This window comes from Malus sylvestris, chromosome 4, assembly GCF_916048215.2.
Source record: "Malus sylvestris chromosome 4, drMalSylv7.2, whole genome shotgun sequence".
NCBI lineage: Eukaryota > Viridiplantae > Streptophyta > Magnoliopsida > Rosales > Rosaceae > Malus > Malus sylvestris.
The window spans coordinates 26,567,516-26,586,000 of NC_062263.1; the positions used below are offsets into that span (position 1 = coordinate 26,567,516).

Here is an 18,485-nt window from a genome sequence, read left to right on the forward strand (position 1 = left end):
TACGTGACCTGCATGGCTGAGTCTATGGCTCATAACCAATCTCAATCATATCAAATCCTGCACACAAGTCGAAACCACCTAAAGTGGTTTGTACGACAGGACTAGGTGTAAAACAAATATGCTCTAGTATTACGATCACGTGAAGACTGTGCGAATGATCGCAGGTCATCTACGAGTCGGAACCACCTAAAGTGGTTTGTACGACAAGCATGTGCACCTAACTTGGATCCAAGGTGAGCATATGGTGCAGGAGGTGAACATCACATGAAGGACTATGCCCTAACTCTGGGCGGGAGCACTAACACCGGGGTGCAGGTTTATGAGCTCTCAATACATCACATCATATCTCACATAACTGAAGCAATCTCATATCTTTAATTTAGGAACTTACCTGGCACTTACCTGTGCGTCCGCAACACCAATTCTAAATATATGCAACTATTAATGCATAAATAAAATAGGCAGATACTTTGCATGACATTTCAAAACGTATAATCATTTAAATTCATTTTCTGGGAAAAATCTCAAGTATATAGGTATATGCGGAAAACCAAAAGCCCACTCACTGATATGTCAAAGGGTCGTAGCCCCCGAGCCTCGATTGATGGCGCTTATCCTCCAGATAGGTCTCACCTATATGCGAAATAACTAAATAAACGTTATTTAAAGCACATACACAAAACTAGGAAATACTTCTCATACAATGCTCAAATTGGGTGTTTGAATATACCAACGTGATCTACTCAACACCACGAACATCCCCATATTTTTAGAAAAAATTTCCGACCACCCACGCGCCGGCCAAGGCAAGGCCAGACGCTCCCCCACGCCCGGCCAACCCTGACGGAAACTTAACTACCGTTAGGAATATTCCGTTAAAACCTTAACATAAATTAACGGCGTTACCTGACACCGTTAGAATATTCCGTCAAACTTGACGGAATATTCCCCTTTGTCTTCTCTGGTTCGCCAGAGACCGTCGTCGGGACCGCTGTGATCGCCGGTTTCTGGAAAATATTGAAACCTTCATATCTTCTTCATTTCTTAACCAAAATTCATGAAATTTGTACCAAAATGAAGCTTAGAGTGAGTAGAACACAATCTTACCACTTTCAAGCCTTGAACCCACGGAATCTCACCGGGGAAACCTCGATAATCCAATCAAAATTTGAAACTCGCAAACTGGAACTTCCTGCCTTCCAAAACACTCCAACTTTCTTCCCGAGCTTCGTGAAGACGTCCTAAAGCTTCCTAGAACCTTAAAATTCACTAAAACTTCCACGATCACGACTGCATGAATAGTAACCCAAAACTGGGTTCTCTGGTTCTTGGGAAAATGAGGTCTTCACGTCCAACCAATGCTAAAGATCAACTCCTAAGGTTGCAAAGGGCAAGAAAACAACTTCCAAAACTCCGATCCGTGAATGGATAGCTAGGGTAGGAGTTGTCCGTACGGTTGTATGGAAAATGGAGAAAAACCGAGAGGGAATGAGATAGAAAGTTCAACGGGAGCTTGGGTGTGTGTGTATGTGTGGTCCAACTTTGGTTTACTAACACAACAAAACCACTAACTTTAAGTTCCAAAAACTTAGGAACTAACTAGCTTAGTATAAAATCCAAACTTAAACCACACTACTACACAACGTCTAAGGGTACTTTAGTCTTTCCACACCACCGATACGAATAATCCAGGACGGGCTGTCACACATTACTCTTCATTGAATATTAGACTTGAATTGGAACAAATGTTTAAAAATAACAACCCACATAGCTACTAGCTACTAATTAAAAATAAATTAACAACCAAACAAAAATTCATAAAAATTGAAAAGAATAAACATGCACTTATTATTTCGAACTTAGGACCTCTCGTTAATTTTAAACAACAAAAACCATTGATTCTAATTAAACTTCTTGATCATTTAGCCAAATTTTATATATTTATACTCTTATGAGAAGAAATTTGTAAAAATTGAAAAGTAAATAAGTACACATAGAGTTTTGAACCCAAAACCTCATCATTAATTTCAAACAACAAAACCACCAATTCTAGTTAAATTTCTTTGTCATTGAACCAAATTTTATAAATTTATACTCTTATGAAAACATATATAAATATACTACCCTAATAATTTTGGTACCCCCAATTATTTTGGGTCCCAGACGGTCGTCCTGCCAGCGGCCTGGCCCGGCCCTGATTTTACCTAAAGTAAAATGCAATTTGAGGACAAAATTAAAGCATGTACCAAGTATAACAATTTGTGCGGAAGAAACCACAACCCCTATTCGGGGAACTGAAGATTCCAAATAATTGTAGGCAACATAACCCCTACCATGCTTTTCATGTCATTAAAGTATTGATGGTTTCTTTGCAAGTTGTAATCCCATTGATGCTTCATTTTCAAAGTGCGAAATTGTTAAGTAATTGTTCACACGTTAATTCTTGATTAAGCAAACAAAATAGTGGATTTGGCAAATATATGAGTGCCACACAAAAGTTAGGCAGGATATATATATATACACACCAGCAACTTTTTATTACTTGCTTGTTAGACTACTCCAAAAAAAGTCAAAAATAGAGCAGGTATCCCAGTTGCACCTAAATTTTCTCGAGTAATTTCTGGTCTAGTCGAGTAGTTTTAATGCCTAATCAAATGCTTTCAATTTCTAATGTGCTAATGTTTTGATTTGTTAGTTAAGTGACAACTTTTCTCCCCTTTTTTGATATATTAGTTTGGGGTTTCTTATTATTTGATTATCTTCACAAGATTCTTAGATATGGTTTTTGGTTCAATTTCACAAAATTATGAAAGCACTCAGCCTTTGTTTATTGATCCTTCAGTTTGGGAATAATTTAATTTTGCGGCTTGTTTGGTCTCTAAATTTGGATGGGAACGGGTCATATGTTGAAGGAAGAAATGAAAAACTTATGTTCAACTTGAAGGTAGAAAATGAGTTACTTATAAAGGAAATACATCCCTTATAATCCTACTCTAATTCCGAAAAAAAAAAAAAATTGAAAAAGCGTTCACCTCTACCTTTTAATATACCTAAATTTCATAGGTCATCAATTTCAGTTCAATTATAAAAGCATGGTGCATCATTTGGCATGTAGGATTGGAACCGTTCAATTTATTAATCTTGTGAGGGATGCACTTATCCCCATTTGCATCCACCCTATGTGGGGATGCAAATATCTCCATTTGCGAATAACGTATCTTGATCGAATAAGATCACGATCAAACCAGTCAATTTATTAATCTTCATTCAAATATCTCTCCTACAAAAAATCATCCAAATTGGTGATTGTTTGATACTCGTGTTCTGGGATTAGAGACCCAAAATTAGGAGTTGTAAAACAAGAGGAAGATGATTATTATACAGCAGAAGAAAATATCCAGAGAAAAAAACTTGATGTTGAAATAGAAGAGACTGAGGAAAGTGCAAACAAGCGGGAGGTATGTCTTTGATCTTAATTGCTAGTAAGTATTAAGTTATAGATACTATTGAGGTCGATGCTTTATGAAACCCAATTTAATAGCAGAAGGCAGCATATAGCATATATGCGTGTCTTTTGACGGGGATAGGACCATCAACTTTCGAAGGTCTGGAGCATTTCCTGCAGTTTTTTTTTACTTAAGTTTGAAGCTCACTTGAGCTCATATGATCACAAATTCACAATGACTTAAGTTTGTTTGTGTGTGCGTGTTTGAAGTTGATGCTTTACTTTTTCTGAAACCCAAATTTAAAAGCAGAAGGCAGCATATAGCATATATGCGTGTCTTTCGACGGGGATAGGACCACCAACTTTCGAATGTCTTGAGAATTTCCTGCATTTTCCCCTGAACTGAACAGTGCTACTACACTTGCAGATCAGGATCAACGGAAGGCTTTGAAATTTGGGTTTTCTTCTAAAGGTGGCACCTCTAAGGGGTGGTTTGGGAGTGAGGTGCTTAAAAAAAAAGCACTCATGAAAAAAAGCTGTAAGGGTTTTAGGTGTTTGGTAAACTAAAAAAAATGGCTTATTTTGGAAGCTGCTGTGAGAATAAGCTGAAATCAAAGGAAAAAGCTGAAGCTGCTAATTGCAGCTTTGGAAAACTGGCTTTTTTTCAAAGCACATGGAGCTACAATGCTCTTTTAATGAAAAGACCCATTATTAGACTGTTTTTTTTTAAAAGCACTTTTACAAAAAAGTTTACCAAACACTCTGCTGATTTATTTCACAGTCGCTTATTCTCACAGCAGCTTTTTTTCAAAGCACAGCAATACCAAACCAGCGGTACGCGTATTAATTGAACTGTTCATGTTAAAGATGAGTTTGATTTAAGAGGAAGGTGATTTATGGTGGTTATTTTAGATATCTTTTGTTTGCTTTCATTGCTTGGCTCTAAGACTTAAAGTATTACTGCCACCGTCAACACTTTTGACCGGGAACTCTGCATATCGCACTCTGAACTTTGACAAAATAATTTGAGTAAATTGTAGCAATGATCCCTTAACTTTAATTAAATTGGAGTAATGATCCCTCATTAAGCCATTACCATTTGTCCCTCAACTCATCAATGTGTAGCTATGGTCTTTTTCGTCAACTTCGTCAAAATTTTGTCAAAATGAGTTATGATGGAATGACCATTGCTAAAATTGGGTTAAAGTTTGAGGAACCAATGCTCCAATTGGGTTAAAGTTGAGGGACCATTTCTCTAGTTGAATTAAAGTTGATGGACCATTTCTCCAGTTGAATTAAAGTTGATGGACCAATGGTAATGAATTTTTAATTGAGGGACCATAGCTGCATGTTTTGATGAGTTGAAAGACCAATGGTAATGATTTTTTAGTTGAGGGATCATTGCTCCAATTGAGTTAAAGTTAAGAGACCGTTGCTACAATTTACTCGAATAATTACAATGTACTCATTTTATCTCATGGCAGTTTGATTGTAACATTTGTTATCAAGGCGATCCTTCATTAGCATATTGGTACTTTTCTCCCATTTTACAGATCTCGTTTGGTAGTGATGCAAAGAAGCCGAAAGTTGCCGTGGCCTCAGTATTTGGCAATGAAAGCGATGAAGACTGGTGCGACAGTACCTGCCATCGGCTCTGTACCTTATAAAGCTTCCGTTGCTTCCTTATGTAGTTTATGTGGCCTACGACACCAGTTATACGCAATTGTGTTGCTTGAGATGTAAGATCATTTTTATAGCCTTGTGCACTGGGTACGATCAATCAGAGTTAAAAGATGTCGCACTTGGTGTGATGGCAAGTGTCTTCGCCCATGAACGGTAGGTCTCGGGTTCGAGACTTGGGAGCAGCCTCTTCATAAACGGGGGTAAGGCTAGCCGACATTCACCTCTTCCAGACCCTGCGTAAAGCGGGAGCCTTGTGCACTGGGTACGACCAATCGGAGTTAAAAACATCGATGCCTATGAACGATTGGTTTGTAACGATTGTTTATTCTTGTACTTTTCAAAATCAAATATATTGAATCGAAGCAAAAAATGGATTTACGAAAATAGAAAACGAGATTAGATAAAATCCGTATGTACATTACTAAGTTACCAAAGCATCGGAGTCGGATTACATGACAATATTTTGATCTGAAACAAATCTCCAACTTATAAGTTTCTGAAGCTAACAAGATACACAGAACCAGAACGGTACGGCATTAGGCAGCTTCGGCAAATCCAACTTGAAGGTCACCAAAGTCGAAAACAGTGTGGTACGCCCCCATGAATACATCTCCGAGAATCCTGCAGGCACATAGTGTCAGCTAAGACATAAACCCCTAATGAAAATGAAGTTAAGCTGGATAATTGGTAAAGGTTTATGCTAACATACCACAGAGGACCGGTTGGAGGAGGGATATCATAAGCTGTAAACCCGCTGATACAGACTTCAGCGACGCCTTCGCCAGTTTTCAGAACATACTGCAGAAAACATGGGAAATGGTTGCAGAGTTAAACCAATAATTAGTTCTCCGATAACAGCTCCAAGTCTGTGATTATGTTACTAGCGCAAGAAAGCATCAATTACAGGAGGAAAATCTGTAGGACCGTCGAAATCTAACCTGGTCGGGAGTGAGAACGAAAGGTTTATCTCCGATGGTGAAGGTAACGTTTGGCATGCTCGAAAGGCTACTGCACTCGACTATTGATTCTCCTGCTGGACTTGGGAGGCTATCGCAAAGCTGTTACAATTGACAACGAAACCAAAACTCATTACAAAAAATACAACTCGCAAATTTATTCCAAATTTTGGCTTCTTAGCAATTCATACTCACCTCACTAATGTAGCTAAGCACTTTCTCTTTTGTTCCTTTTTGTTTCAGCTGATTCTGAGCCCAAACAACAGCCATCTCACAAGCTGTGCACAAAGCACCGTTGCCGACAGATGATCCCTCCTTGCCTTCCTTCTCAACTACTGTTTCAATCCCCGTGCTGCCCAAAATTCGGTTTCACCATTAAAAGATGTATTGTGTCAAAGTGCGTTATATGTGTATGCAGATCCAGATGAAGGGTTTCCTGTCAAAACCCTTCATCCAAACCCTGTTGATATAACAAGTTCCGGCTTTTCTGGTGTACTTAACCAAGAAAAAGCTTTTTTCCCTAAGAATTTTCTGTAAAAATTGCATAACATAGTTTAAAATGCGTGTACAGCCAACGGGATCAGAAGATTATCGCGAAACATGGAAAACAAGGGATATAATTTAAACTATGAAGAGTATACTAACCTCACATACTTAGACCCATTGAAAATACATAAACCAAGCTGCTTACAAACTTGGCCAGGTTGTGCCTGCAGATTGCAGACAATGATATGATCCTTAAATCTGACCTTCGGTAATCCTTAAACCTTAAATCACAAGAAGTTAAGGATAAAAAGCAACTTACCCCTGATATCAGAAGATCCCATATCAGGTCTCCGTACTGAGACACGACTGTCTTACATTCTGCACTCACTACTCCTTCAGCTCCGATAGCATGGTTAAGCACTGTCACAGTAGTCTGGAAAACAAAAACAACAAATATAAAACCAAGCCTCGAGTATTTTCGAAAATTAAGCTATAGAAGACAAAGATGGAAGCACATACTGTTGGGCCAGTGAGCAAGGACGTTCCTGAATCCACAATAGCAGCACAACCCCCCTCACATTCACCTAAAATCGGACAACAAGAACAATCAACGACAAGAAAAATACTGCTAAGTTTCTCCTCCAAAACTAATAGATGGGAAATTTTTATGATCAAACTGCTACTGACTCACCCGTTGACTGGTTACCGATTATAAGATCACCCATTTCGAACTGAAAACAAAGAACATGTGTTTACTTATCAGATTTCTAACTACAAGAATACGTAACAAAATAAGATACACAGAGTTTTAAAACATAATTTTAGTCACCTGCCAGTAACCCTTTTTAGTAACTGGAACATAGGTATGCTTCCCTTTGTAATGATTTGAGTCCACTCCGCCGAAAACAAGTTCACCTCCTACATCTGAATTTGTGTCTCGGTTAAGCCAGAACGAGAAGACATCATCGCTTAAAAGATCTTGTTCTGACATGGTTTGCCTGTAATATTAAGAATAATCAACTATAATCTGTGCAACTGTAGATTTTCGAGAGAAAACATCTAAATTAAGATTTATTCAGAGGGAAAACATTAAAGTACCACAGTGGTGTAGCATTCCCAACAGAAATTTCTTGGAATCCAAGGCCAAGAAGTCCATCAAACTTTGCTATAACGAATGTGAGACTGCCTTCTTTTGTGGCCTCAATGAACTCCTGCATTTACAAAGTCAGTAAATAATGGTTACAATCATTGCAGCTTAGGCACGATAGAAACCGAATCTGAAAGTGAAAACCAAGAACAAAACAAAAGCAAAACCCCACTTGATTTTTGACGACAAGGTCTCCAACTTCAACATTGTCTTGACTGAAGAAACCGGAAATTGATCCGCTTCCATATGTTATTGAAGCAGACGTCCCTGAACCACAAGGCAACCATTACAATCTGATCTTGCATTTCACAAAAGCAAAACAACTTTAAACTGATACCACGCTTACCAATTGCGGTATATGTGCTGGACTTGCTTGACTTGTACCGAGTGTGGAAATAGCACGCAAGCTGCACAAAATTATGAAACAATACGTGATTTTCTGCAAACTAAATTATGGAAAATGACAAGCTAAAAGTAAGCACAACTTACAGAGAAGTAACATTTTGAAGAAGGAACCCAAAGATTGGAGCTTCCAGTGTCAAATATGACAGTGAAGTTCTGAGGAGGTGAGCCGATTCCAATCACCCCATAGTACTGAGCATCCAAGTAATTCTTCAGAGGTACGATATCTTCATCTGAACTACCCAAATCCTGAGGCTTTCCCTCCCTTGCTATCCTTGCAGCTTTGATGGTTTGAAGATCCAACGGTCGCTTCTTCAGACCAATTCTGACTAGCGCATTGGAGGAAGCAGGAAGAAGTGAAGAGATTAAGGCCCATAAGTAGAGAGCCACCAAGAGATGTTTGTGCCGCATGTTTACAGACTTCCTGTAGAAAAAAAAGTTACAATTAGTAAGATGTTGCAGAAGGCCAAAATCAATGCATCTTAAAGAATCAATCACCATATCCATCACTATGATCATCAAGAGGCCTGTAACTCAAGTCGTTAAAGAACATGTTGCGAGTTGATGAGTTTTTAAGATTTCCATTTTCAAAGGGCTTTCAACTAAATGGTTAAAAAGTGTTTACCCTGCATCAAATTCTTGTGTTCAAATCCCCTCACCAATATCGCTTGTATGAAAATAATTTCCAAATTCAATGAGTTTAGCTATAACAAGAAGTAAATTGCATTTGGGTAAGCTAAAATGTAAGTAGAATAGGAACTTAGAAGCAGAACAAGCTAGGGTTACTGACCAAGTAAGAAAGATCACTTGTAAAAATTCGAAGCTGAAATTATATTCATATCACTTCACTTCTGTTGTAAGATAATATTACACACATACAAAACGATCCTATCTCTAAATACGCGAGTTAGGCCAGTTGGTCAAGAGGTATAAAATAATATTGCACCTGAATTAGAATAGAATATCGCCTTATCAACAAAAGGAAAAACCCCATCTCGAGAAACTGAGCAAAACATTACACAAGATGCTACTGCTATATATGCATAAGAAATCATGAACTACGCATGTGACTGATGAAATAACTTGATTAATTATTTTGGTTAGTTCTTGAGAACCCACAAATTAAAGTAGATGGTCACGATGATCATGAAGATTTAGTGATTAGTGCTCAAACCTTGATTAGCAATTAGCTTGGAGGAAGTGGAGCTGCTATGATGGTGGATGATGAGCCAAGAAGAAGAAGAAGCATCCAGAAGATGAAAATGTAATCCACAATGGTAGGAGATCACTTTCCTTCTTATAGTGGTCCATACAGAGACAACACCATTGGTTACTCGCAAGGCCACGCGCATTTCCATGCTCGTGAAAATCAACAGTACCCTGCTAATTTGTAATTTGGAGAAATAAATTTGGTAGGGGAGGGCTACGGAATTATGGCAACTCTCACACTGGATAAGTTTGCGCGCGTTGAAAAGGACCAAAATATAAGGGATTTTATGATTTTGTGAGGGATCCAAACGGCCAATTATGTGGTCAGGTTAGCTCTACAAACAATGTTTTCTCCCTTGGCATGGACTAAAAGCAATTTCAAGATCGTTCGACTACCGATGTCATAATTTCAATATTTAACGAAAAAAGACATCATTGGTTTATTTATTAGATAACTGATAAATGTGCTCATGCAACATTGCAAGGTGAAAAAAAGAATGAGACGAGTGAAAATGAAAGTTAAAGCAAGAAAGTTGTCAGCAATCATTTAATCATAACCTGATTGAAACAAAAAGAGGCAGAAAAATTAAGTGAAAAAACTGGATTTCAAAGGACGAGTAAAGAGTTTGGGTGGAAGGAAAGGTAGTACGTACGTTTCTACGGGCATGGCCATGCAGTTGTTTCTGATGAGAAGCTACCGAGAAGTTTCATAGATAACGAGACGTGGACAAGAAGGAGGGTGGTGGGGGTGTGGGAATCAAAATTGAAATCCTTGTCCTTTTGCAAATAACACTCAACAACCAATCTTCAATTTCCAAACTACAACTAAAAAATTTGGTGAGAAATACAACAAACAAATTAAAGGATTAAGAGTCAAATTGCACACTATTGAGAGTATGAATTTATATATCAGAAAAATGATGAATCTTATATGAGTAATGGAGCTACTTCTCATATTGTCGATTAGTTTTATAGTTTAACTTTGTTCGACTTATTACAATAGTAAATTGCTTAACTTTTAGGTCTGATGTGGGGAATCGACACAGAAATTGAAGAAGGGCGTAGATGGACATGGTACACCATCGTGGTGGTGTCCGAACACGACGTCATGTGAAGCGAAATTAACAAATAATATTGTATTATTATACCGAAACAGCATAGGGTAACGGTGTACCCGACATATCTAAGTTGCTCTTCATAAATGTACAATGAAATTGACGTGCCGAATAGTACTTTATCTCCAAGGACTTGGATTGTCTACCCTCTCATTTCGGTGCCCTCCTCGTGCCCTTCTGTTTGTGTGGTCACGGTTAAGTCACGTCAACGTTTTATATTACTATTTCTTTTTGTTTTATTATTTTTATATAAAAAACAATATAAAATGTTAACATGGCTTAACCGTGACCACACAAAATAAGAGGGCACGGGAAGGGCACCGAAATGGGAGGTCAGACAATCCAAGTCCTATCTCCAAATGGTATCATACAGTGATGGTTATACTGATAAAGAAGTTATACTCATGACCAAAAAATGAGCCCAAAAGAATTACAACACATGTCTCAGTCTCCACGTGAAGAAAAAGAGATGGATTGCCTGCAGCCCATAAATTTTAATTTTGGGTCAGTAGCCCATATTATTGGAGATAGTAAGAATGTGACACGTGGTACACAAAGCTGCCGTTGTTCCACCATCCATAAATAAACTGTCAGTTTTGGAAGAGATTTTTCCTGTGACTGAAACACGAGATGGTACACCAGTTGTCACTATATAAATTGTGTAAAAATTTAATAATTTTAAAAATAAAATTTATCACTACTTGTATAAAAACATGTAATATACCCTATTATTCCCGTTGTAATGAAAATTTTCTCGAGTTTTGAAAGAGATTTGGGACCCAACCCGAACCAAATGCGTTATGCAACCCCATTTACATGTCCCACTTGCGATGCAGAATTGCAGATCCCCCACTAAAGTGTAAAGACGAATAAGGACATTGTTTCCTTTCAAGTTTTGGCAAATTGACATCGGAATTTCAGCTGCAAAAACAATATGGCAAAAATAATACGACGAACTCCACAGAAATGTTAATCCCAATTGTCCTAAAATTAGTACTAATCATTTACTAATTAGTTGCTTTGTGTGGATTATGTCATTTAAATGTGGTTTTAGATGTGCGGATGAGTTGAAGTGAGCAAACACGAAATACGCTTGAAACTCGTATTTGTATAATTAATTACGATTTGACATGTTGGTCTAAGTCATTGACTAAAGCTGAATGTATGTAATGAAAATTAAGATAAGATAATGTCAAATTATTTGACATGACAACGTTATTAGCTATTGATGGTAGTAATCAAACAAAAATATATTAATGTAACGAATTTTTGTTTCTTGTAATAGATACCTTTATCTCTCTCTCTCTCTCTCTCTCTCTCTCTCTCTCTCTCTCTCTCTCTATGCTGACTAAGCTAAATAGTTGTTGATTTAGAACCTCATGACCCATAAAAATTGAGAGATTTTTAATGTGTCCGGAACACGTTGCAGTACGTTATATGTTATTATATAAGTGAATGGTCGTGTTCTTGACATATTGAAAAATCTATCCAAAAAATAACAATTTAATTGAACTTTATAGCAACATGCACACTGGCAATTGAATGAGATACATATATATAATTCGTATTCGAAGACATGAGAAAAACTTAGGTAAGAGACTTCAACATATGCATATCTTTTTTTTATTATTATTTTTTTAAAGTAATTCGGTCTCATCTATAAAAAAATATATATGAGATATTATAAATTTTGGTCGTATTTGACCTTGTAACGCTTAGTATGAGAAGCTATCCTAATCAATTGAAGATATAACGTAACCCAAGTTGTTGTTTTTTTATTTGTCGAAAGATATAATGTAAGTTTTAGTCCTAAATACATGGCATTTAGAACATATATTATAGGGTGAAGTGCCGATTTAGTCCTTGAACTATCACCTTAGTGAAAATTAGGTCTCTGAATTATTTTTTCAGTAAAATAAGTCCCGAAATTCATTAAAAATTGCTAATTTCATCCCAACTATTTTATTCAAAGCTATTTTATCTAATTTTTCGTCAACTTAAGTCACTTGAGACACTTTAGAATGTAATACCATCATTTTATCATCTATAAGCCCTTAACATTTCATATAGGTTGCGAATTTGACATTTAATTTACCCTCCAAAGTTAACTTCATACATTATTTCTTTATATAAAATTACCAATATACCCTCTAATGTGTATCACATGCAAGTAACGTGACTTAAATAGACGAAAAATTAAATATAATAGTTTCGAATCTAATATTAGAGATGTAATTGGCATAATTTTATAATTCAAAGACTGATTTTTCTGAAAAAATAGTTGAGGGACCTAATTTTCACTCAGGTGATAATTCAGAGACTAAATTGACAGTTCATCCTATATTATAACCAAGGTCTAAAATATCGATATTATTCCTATATTTCCATCAAAATTTTCGTGTTTTTGGACTACCGATATTTCCGATATCATCAATATTTTAGACCTTGATAGGAACTCTATGTGGTACTAAGTCACTCATGTATCTTATCATGCAATGTATAAAGTGTAAAATATTGTATTAATTCATTATATATAAATGATTATGGTTTGTTTAAACTTCTTTAATTAATTACTACATATTTTCTACACTCACATTGTTTGCCAGCTCGCTATATAATCAACTTAAATCAGTTAAATTCATCATGCAATGCATTTCCTTCCAATTTTTTTGTGATAAACTAATAGATAATTAACTAAATAAATATCCTGCAAAGTTTCAATAAAAATTTCCAAGTTTTTCTTACAATTGGTTTTATTCAATTTTTATCGATATCGATAATATCCCGCTATTTTCATCGAAATTTCCGTATTTTTAAACTACCGATATTTCCGATATCATCGATATTTTATACCTTGATTATAACTTATATGCAGACCCGTAAAGCCAATCCTCATAGCCATGTTCATAGATTGATAGTATGATAGTATGTGTCCTCTCCTTTACTCAAGAGTCGTGATTATTATACTTTTTCCACATTTTTCAATTTTGCATTATGAGGTGCAGAATTAACGACTTTCAATTGTTGATACATATTATCGATCTATGCGTGCAACCAACGCAAACACAACTCACTAATCCACAGGGCCACAACTATACTTTCCATAAAGTTGAAAAAGTAAGTAGCAATACCTAATTGATTTAAGAGAAACGTTAAGGAGATTTTTTCAGAAGTGTGACTCTATGACTATTTTTTTTAATTGTCTGTCACCTTATTGTTTTACACAATATTTTATAATATTGACATGGTGATTAACTTTAAACTATTAGATGTCAGAGAGTTTACCAAGAGTTCCGCTTTTGAAAAAAATCTCGTGAGCATTTCTCTTGATTTAGATTAAAAGGGAAACGCAATTAGTCTAATCACAAGAAAATCAAGAAAGAAGTAACTGTGCAAAGAAAGGAACTACTAAACCGGAGGTTGGAAAATCACGTGCGTGTCACGTGAGCTAAAACAAACAAAATGGAAATGGTCAGTCGAGTCATCGAGCGAGTGCGCTTTATTTGGCGCCACCTACAATTTTCCTAATTTCTAATTTCACCCCCAAATTAATTTATAATTTAACCACCAAAGTCTTGATTAATTTCTCTCTATCCCCTTTCGCGCTCCCGAAGGCTCAGACTATTCACTCCCCTCACTCTCTCTCTCTCTCACGCTCTCACTCTTGAACGTTTCACGCTCTTCCTCAGCTTCATCAACCTCCGAACCCTAAATTCCCAAATGGCCTCCTCGCCGGACCACCACATCAACGGCGACACCAAAACCCACATCTCCAAAAAACCTAAACTTTCCCCAAATTTCATCACTGCCGCCGAAATCGCCGCCGAATTCTCCCACCACGACCCGAACGTCGCCCGGATCAACAACGGCAGCTTCGGCTCCTGCCCCGCCTCATTGATCGAAGCCCAGCGGCGGTGGCAGCTCAAAAACCTCGCCCAGCCCGACCATTTCTACGTCAACGAGCTCAAGAAGGGAATCCACCGTTCCAGAACCATTATCAAGGAGCTCATCAATGCCGACCATGTCGACGAGGTCTCACTCGTCGACAACGCCACCACCGCCGCCGCCATCGTGCTTCAGCAGACGGCCTGGGGGTTTTCGGAGAGCAAATTCGGCAAAGGTGATGCTGTGGTGATGCTTCATTACGCTTATGGCGCCGTGAAGAAGTCGATTGAGGCGTACGTGACGCGTGCCGGCGGGTATGTGATTGAAGTCCCTTTGCCTTTTCCTTTGAAATCAAATGATGAAATTATCTCTGAATTTAAGAAAGCTTTGGTGATAGGGAAGGCTAATGGTAGGAGGGTTAGGTTAGCTGTGATTGATCATATTACTTCAATGCCCTGTGTTGTTATACCTGTTGAAGAATTAGTTAAGATTTGTAGGGAAGAGGATGTTGACCAGATTTTTGTAGATGCTGCTCATGGTATCGGGTGTACTGATGTCGATATGAAGCGAATTGGGGCGGATTATTATACTAGTAATTTGCATAAGTGGTTCTTTTGCCCCCCGTCTATTGCGTTTTTGTACTGTAGGAAGTCTCCCAAGTGCCCAGAGTTGCACCATCCTGTTGTTTCCCATGAGTATGGTAATGGGTTGGCTATAGAAAGTGCTTCGGTTGGGAATAGGGATTATAGCCCGCAATTGGTAGTGCCTTCAGTTTTGGAATTCATCAATAGGTTCGAAGGAGGTATTGAGGGGATCAAGAAGAGGAATCATGAGACTGTTGTTGAGATGGGGCAGATGTTGGCCAATGCATGGGGAACGCATCTCGGGTGCCCTTCAGAGATGTGCGCCAGTATGATCATGATTGGGTTGCCTGCTTGCTTGGGGATCTTGAGTGAGAAGGATACTGAGGAGTTAAGGATACATTTGAGGGAGAAGTTTGGTGTTGAAGTTCCGATTTATTTCCGACCACCCAAGAACGGGGAGGTTGAGTCAGTAAATGGGTATTGTCGAATTTCTCATCAAGTGTACAACAAAGTTGATGACTATTACAAGTTCAGAGACGCAATTAATCAACTTGTTTCTGAGGGGTTTACTTGTGCTCAACTTTCTAACTGACGAGGTATGCTCTGCTTCCATCCATTCTTATGGTTTTTAAGTTAGAAGTGTATGGTAATCAGGTTTTCTTGTCTTCTCATACTGTGATTGAAATGCTAGTTAAATCTTGTGATGAATCCAAGTGCTCTTACAACCATTTCCAGAAGTTTAATTATGGTTAGCTGGCGTTTCTTGATTGGGTGGTCAGGTTATTTGTTTCAACTTGTAGTGGCCATGGAAGTAGGTTACTCCTCCCACCTGTCCCATTTAGAATGTGGTGATATAGGTAGCACATGTTTACGTCCATGGAAAAACTCAATGTAGTAAGAATCTTATAGATTAATAGTTCTGCTGTGTATAAACATCTTGCCTGATGTATCTGCAGCTTATGATATGCAAGGAGGGGCCTTGTTTCTATTATTTATTACCAAGTTTTAATTTTTAATAAGTTGTTTTTTGACATGTAACTGTCTGCATATTGTAGTCCAATGAAGCACCGAAGAAGCTCTTCTGATGAATAACATCCATGGCTATATCTGCATCGCCTGCATGCCTCAGCAGTTGCAAATGGTTTTGGTATCATTAATCCCTAAAACTAGTAGAGAAACAAACTGCTAAGTGCATGTATCGAAGCAGAAACAAATTTCTTCATGGTTTTTGGTTTCCTGGTCATGTTAACTGTTGTTGAGCGTTGCCGGAATTGTTGTTGTTGTAAATGTTTAATGAATGTTTCGACATTTGCATGCTTAATTAACTCATAAAACTTAAAACAGAAAACTTAAATTGAAATAAAACTTTCTAGAAACGATTGAGCCTGACCATGACTTAGTTAGGGCATGCTGTATGTAGTGAAATTTCTTGAGAAAGAACTAAACAAGTCTTGGATGGAGGGTTTCCTTGTGGGCCCCACTGCTGTGGATCTGGAAGGTAACTTGTCTTAGAATGTTGAAATATTAGAAGGCAAGGCCAAAAAAAAGATTGTGTGTCCAAATTCTCCACTATTTTACTTTCTGTTTTTGGGTTATGCTGATTTTCTTCTGATCATATTCATATTCCTCTGGATTCTTCTTCTTCATATTCTTATTCTCTAAAAGGGGTTTGAGCTTGAAATTTTATTCTTGTTCTCCCACATTTCATTTTCTCCTACACCAATTGGCGGCTGGCGCAGTTACTCCTATGTTTTTTCAAAAAATTTGCCCTCTGTTCTTGAATTTGAAGTACGAATACTTTGTAGAAACAACTTTTGACGCAAGCTCGGGCATAATCAAGTTGGCTAGAGCTGTGTACTTTCTTATTTGCACATAAGTTTGAATTCCTTTTTGCGTAGTTTAGATTAGTAGAGTTGTGCGCTCTTTGACGTATAACTTAAATGGTTAAAAGTATTTACTTATTTTGATACGTCATTTGAAATATAGGATCATTGTTAGGTATGATCACAATCACGATGACTTACAGGTGATTGTAATTTGTAATAGATTTAGTTAATCTGAAACCTTCTCCGTAATTATAGGAATGTAATTCTTTATTGTAATTATTTTAGGATTCCTTTCACCTGTCATATTACTAATGTATATTTATTCCTTGATCATGTATTACTAATGTATATTTATTCTTTGATCATGATCTAACATGTTGTATTAGTCACTTTTAATTGGTGAAGTAGTACGTGTTTGTGGTTGACATTCTTGTGACATATATTCCGCACACATGTTCTCAAATGTTAAACATATACTGTTGACACCGTCACCAGTCGATGTCAATTTTCCATCTACAGTGTTAAAACCGAGTTGGGCTACGTCCACGGTTGGTAGTTTTGTTTGAGTCACTGAGTTTATTTACAATTTAGTGCAATATTGTTGTGGTTGGTTAGAATAGCGTACTCATCTTTCTGTATCGAGATCCGAATCTTCCTCTTTGTACTAAAAGCATTTTAGAACATTGCTTGTCAAAAGTCAATGTAAGAATATGTTAGTTTTATATTTTTTAAAACCTACCAAGGTCCAAAATTTTAAAACAAAACACACAAGTTTAGTACACATGCCGGTAAAACAAGCGAGTTTGGTCGTTGGTCTCTGTCATGAGAATCTTGACAACCATTGAGACATCATGAGCTCAGCCGCAGGAATCTACACAATAGGGTGCTCCGGAGTACCGGATAAAATACAGAGAGTGCTTTATTTAAAAATATAAAAACTAAGATTTAACGGTTCAAACATCCGTAATACTAAGTACATTGGAGCATTTAAGATTTTTGTATAACCATGTTGAGAATAAGAAGCGGCTGAGTACGAACTATTTACTTCAGTACAACACGACCACGCAAATAGCCCAATTCATCAAGATCAGAATGAGGCGGCGTGGGAAGTACTTATGCTCACAAATGTTTGTGTTTGAAGTGCTTTTAGCATACCACTCATTTTTATCAATCTTACCGTCCATGAATACATTAGTAAGTTGAAAAGGTTAGGTTGTATGTGTGCGTTGATAGGCATAAATGGCACATGACTTTACAAACTTCAAGATTGTGACATTTGAACATAGGTCAACTTGCAAATGTTGGTTAGATCAGTCGGCCAAAGTAATTTGTTTGCCTTTGTAATCTTGAGTTTGAATTCTTTTCTCTGTATATTTGAATAATTTATTACAAAGTATCATTTCATTAAAAAAAATTACGAGTTGCATGAAATTAACGTCCGGCACAAAAACTATTTCTCTTGCTTTCTATTTATGGTATGCATGCACAAAGCTTATCATACAACTTAAACTCCCAAAAATAATCCTCAACACTAATGAAAATTTGTAATGAGAAATGCAAATGAGACTCTCTTAAAATTGACTCTTTATGGATTGATAACAACATTTGACAAGGGACGTTCTGGACCGTTGAATTTCCAACGATTATATTTTTGGACGGTTGGATTTTCAACGGTAAAAAAAATGAAATTAAATCCCAACGGCTTCAACACGTGTCCCAACCTGAGCCATTGGATGGAAATAAAATA

General features: G+C 37.2%; 2 protein-coding genes across 2 annotated transcripts; one reads left to right on the top strand and one right to left on the bottom strand.

The window, feature by feature from the left end:
* Positions 1-5,524: 5,524 nt before the first annotated feature.
* Positions 5,525-9,459, bottom strand: LOC126619112 (aspartic proteinase-like). The gene is made up of 14 exons (XM_050287389.1): positions 9,294-9,459; positions 8,207-8,543; positions 8,064-8,124; positions 7,890-7,984; positions 7,669-7,781; positions 7,400-7,568; positions 7,262-7,301; positions 7,090-7,154; positions 6,890-7,003; positions 6,730-6,794; positions 6,280-6,436; positions 6,067-6,186; positions 5,838-5,926; positions 5,525-5,749 (listed from the first exon to the last, which is right to left on the bottom strand). The coding sequence occupies exons 2-14, from the start codon at positions 8,528-8,530 to the stop codon at positions 5,665-5,667; spliced, it is 1,497 nt and encodes a 498-aa protein (XP_050143346.1). The 5' UTR covers positions 8,531-8,543; positions 9,294-9,459; the 3' UTR covers positions 5,525-5,664.
* A 4,578-nt stretch (positions 9,460-14,037) lies between these two features.
* LOC126618483 (probable L-cysteine desulfhydrase, chloroplastic) lies at positions 14,038-16,233 on the top strand. The gene is made up of 2 exons (XM_050286564.1): positions 14,038-15,508; positions 15,968-16,233. The coding sequence occupies exon 1, from the start codon at positions 14,164-14,166 to the stop codon at positions 15,502-15,504; it is 1,341 nt and encodes a 446-aa protein (XP_050142521.1). The 5' UTR covers positions 14,038-14,163; the 3' UTR covers positions 15,505-15,508; positions 15,968-16,233.
* Positions 16,234-18,485: the final 2,252 nt, after the last annotated feature.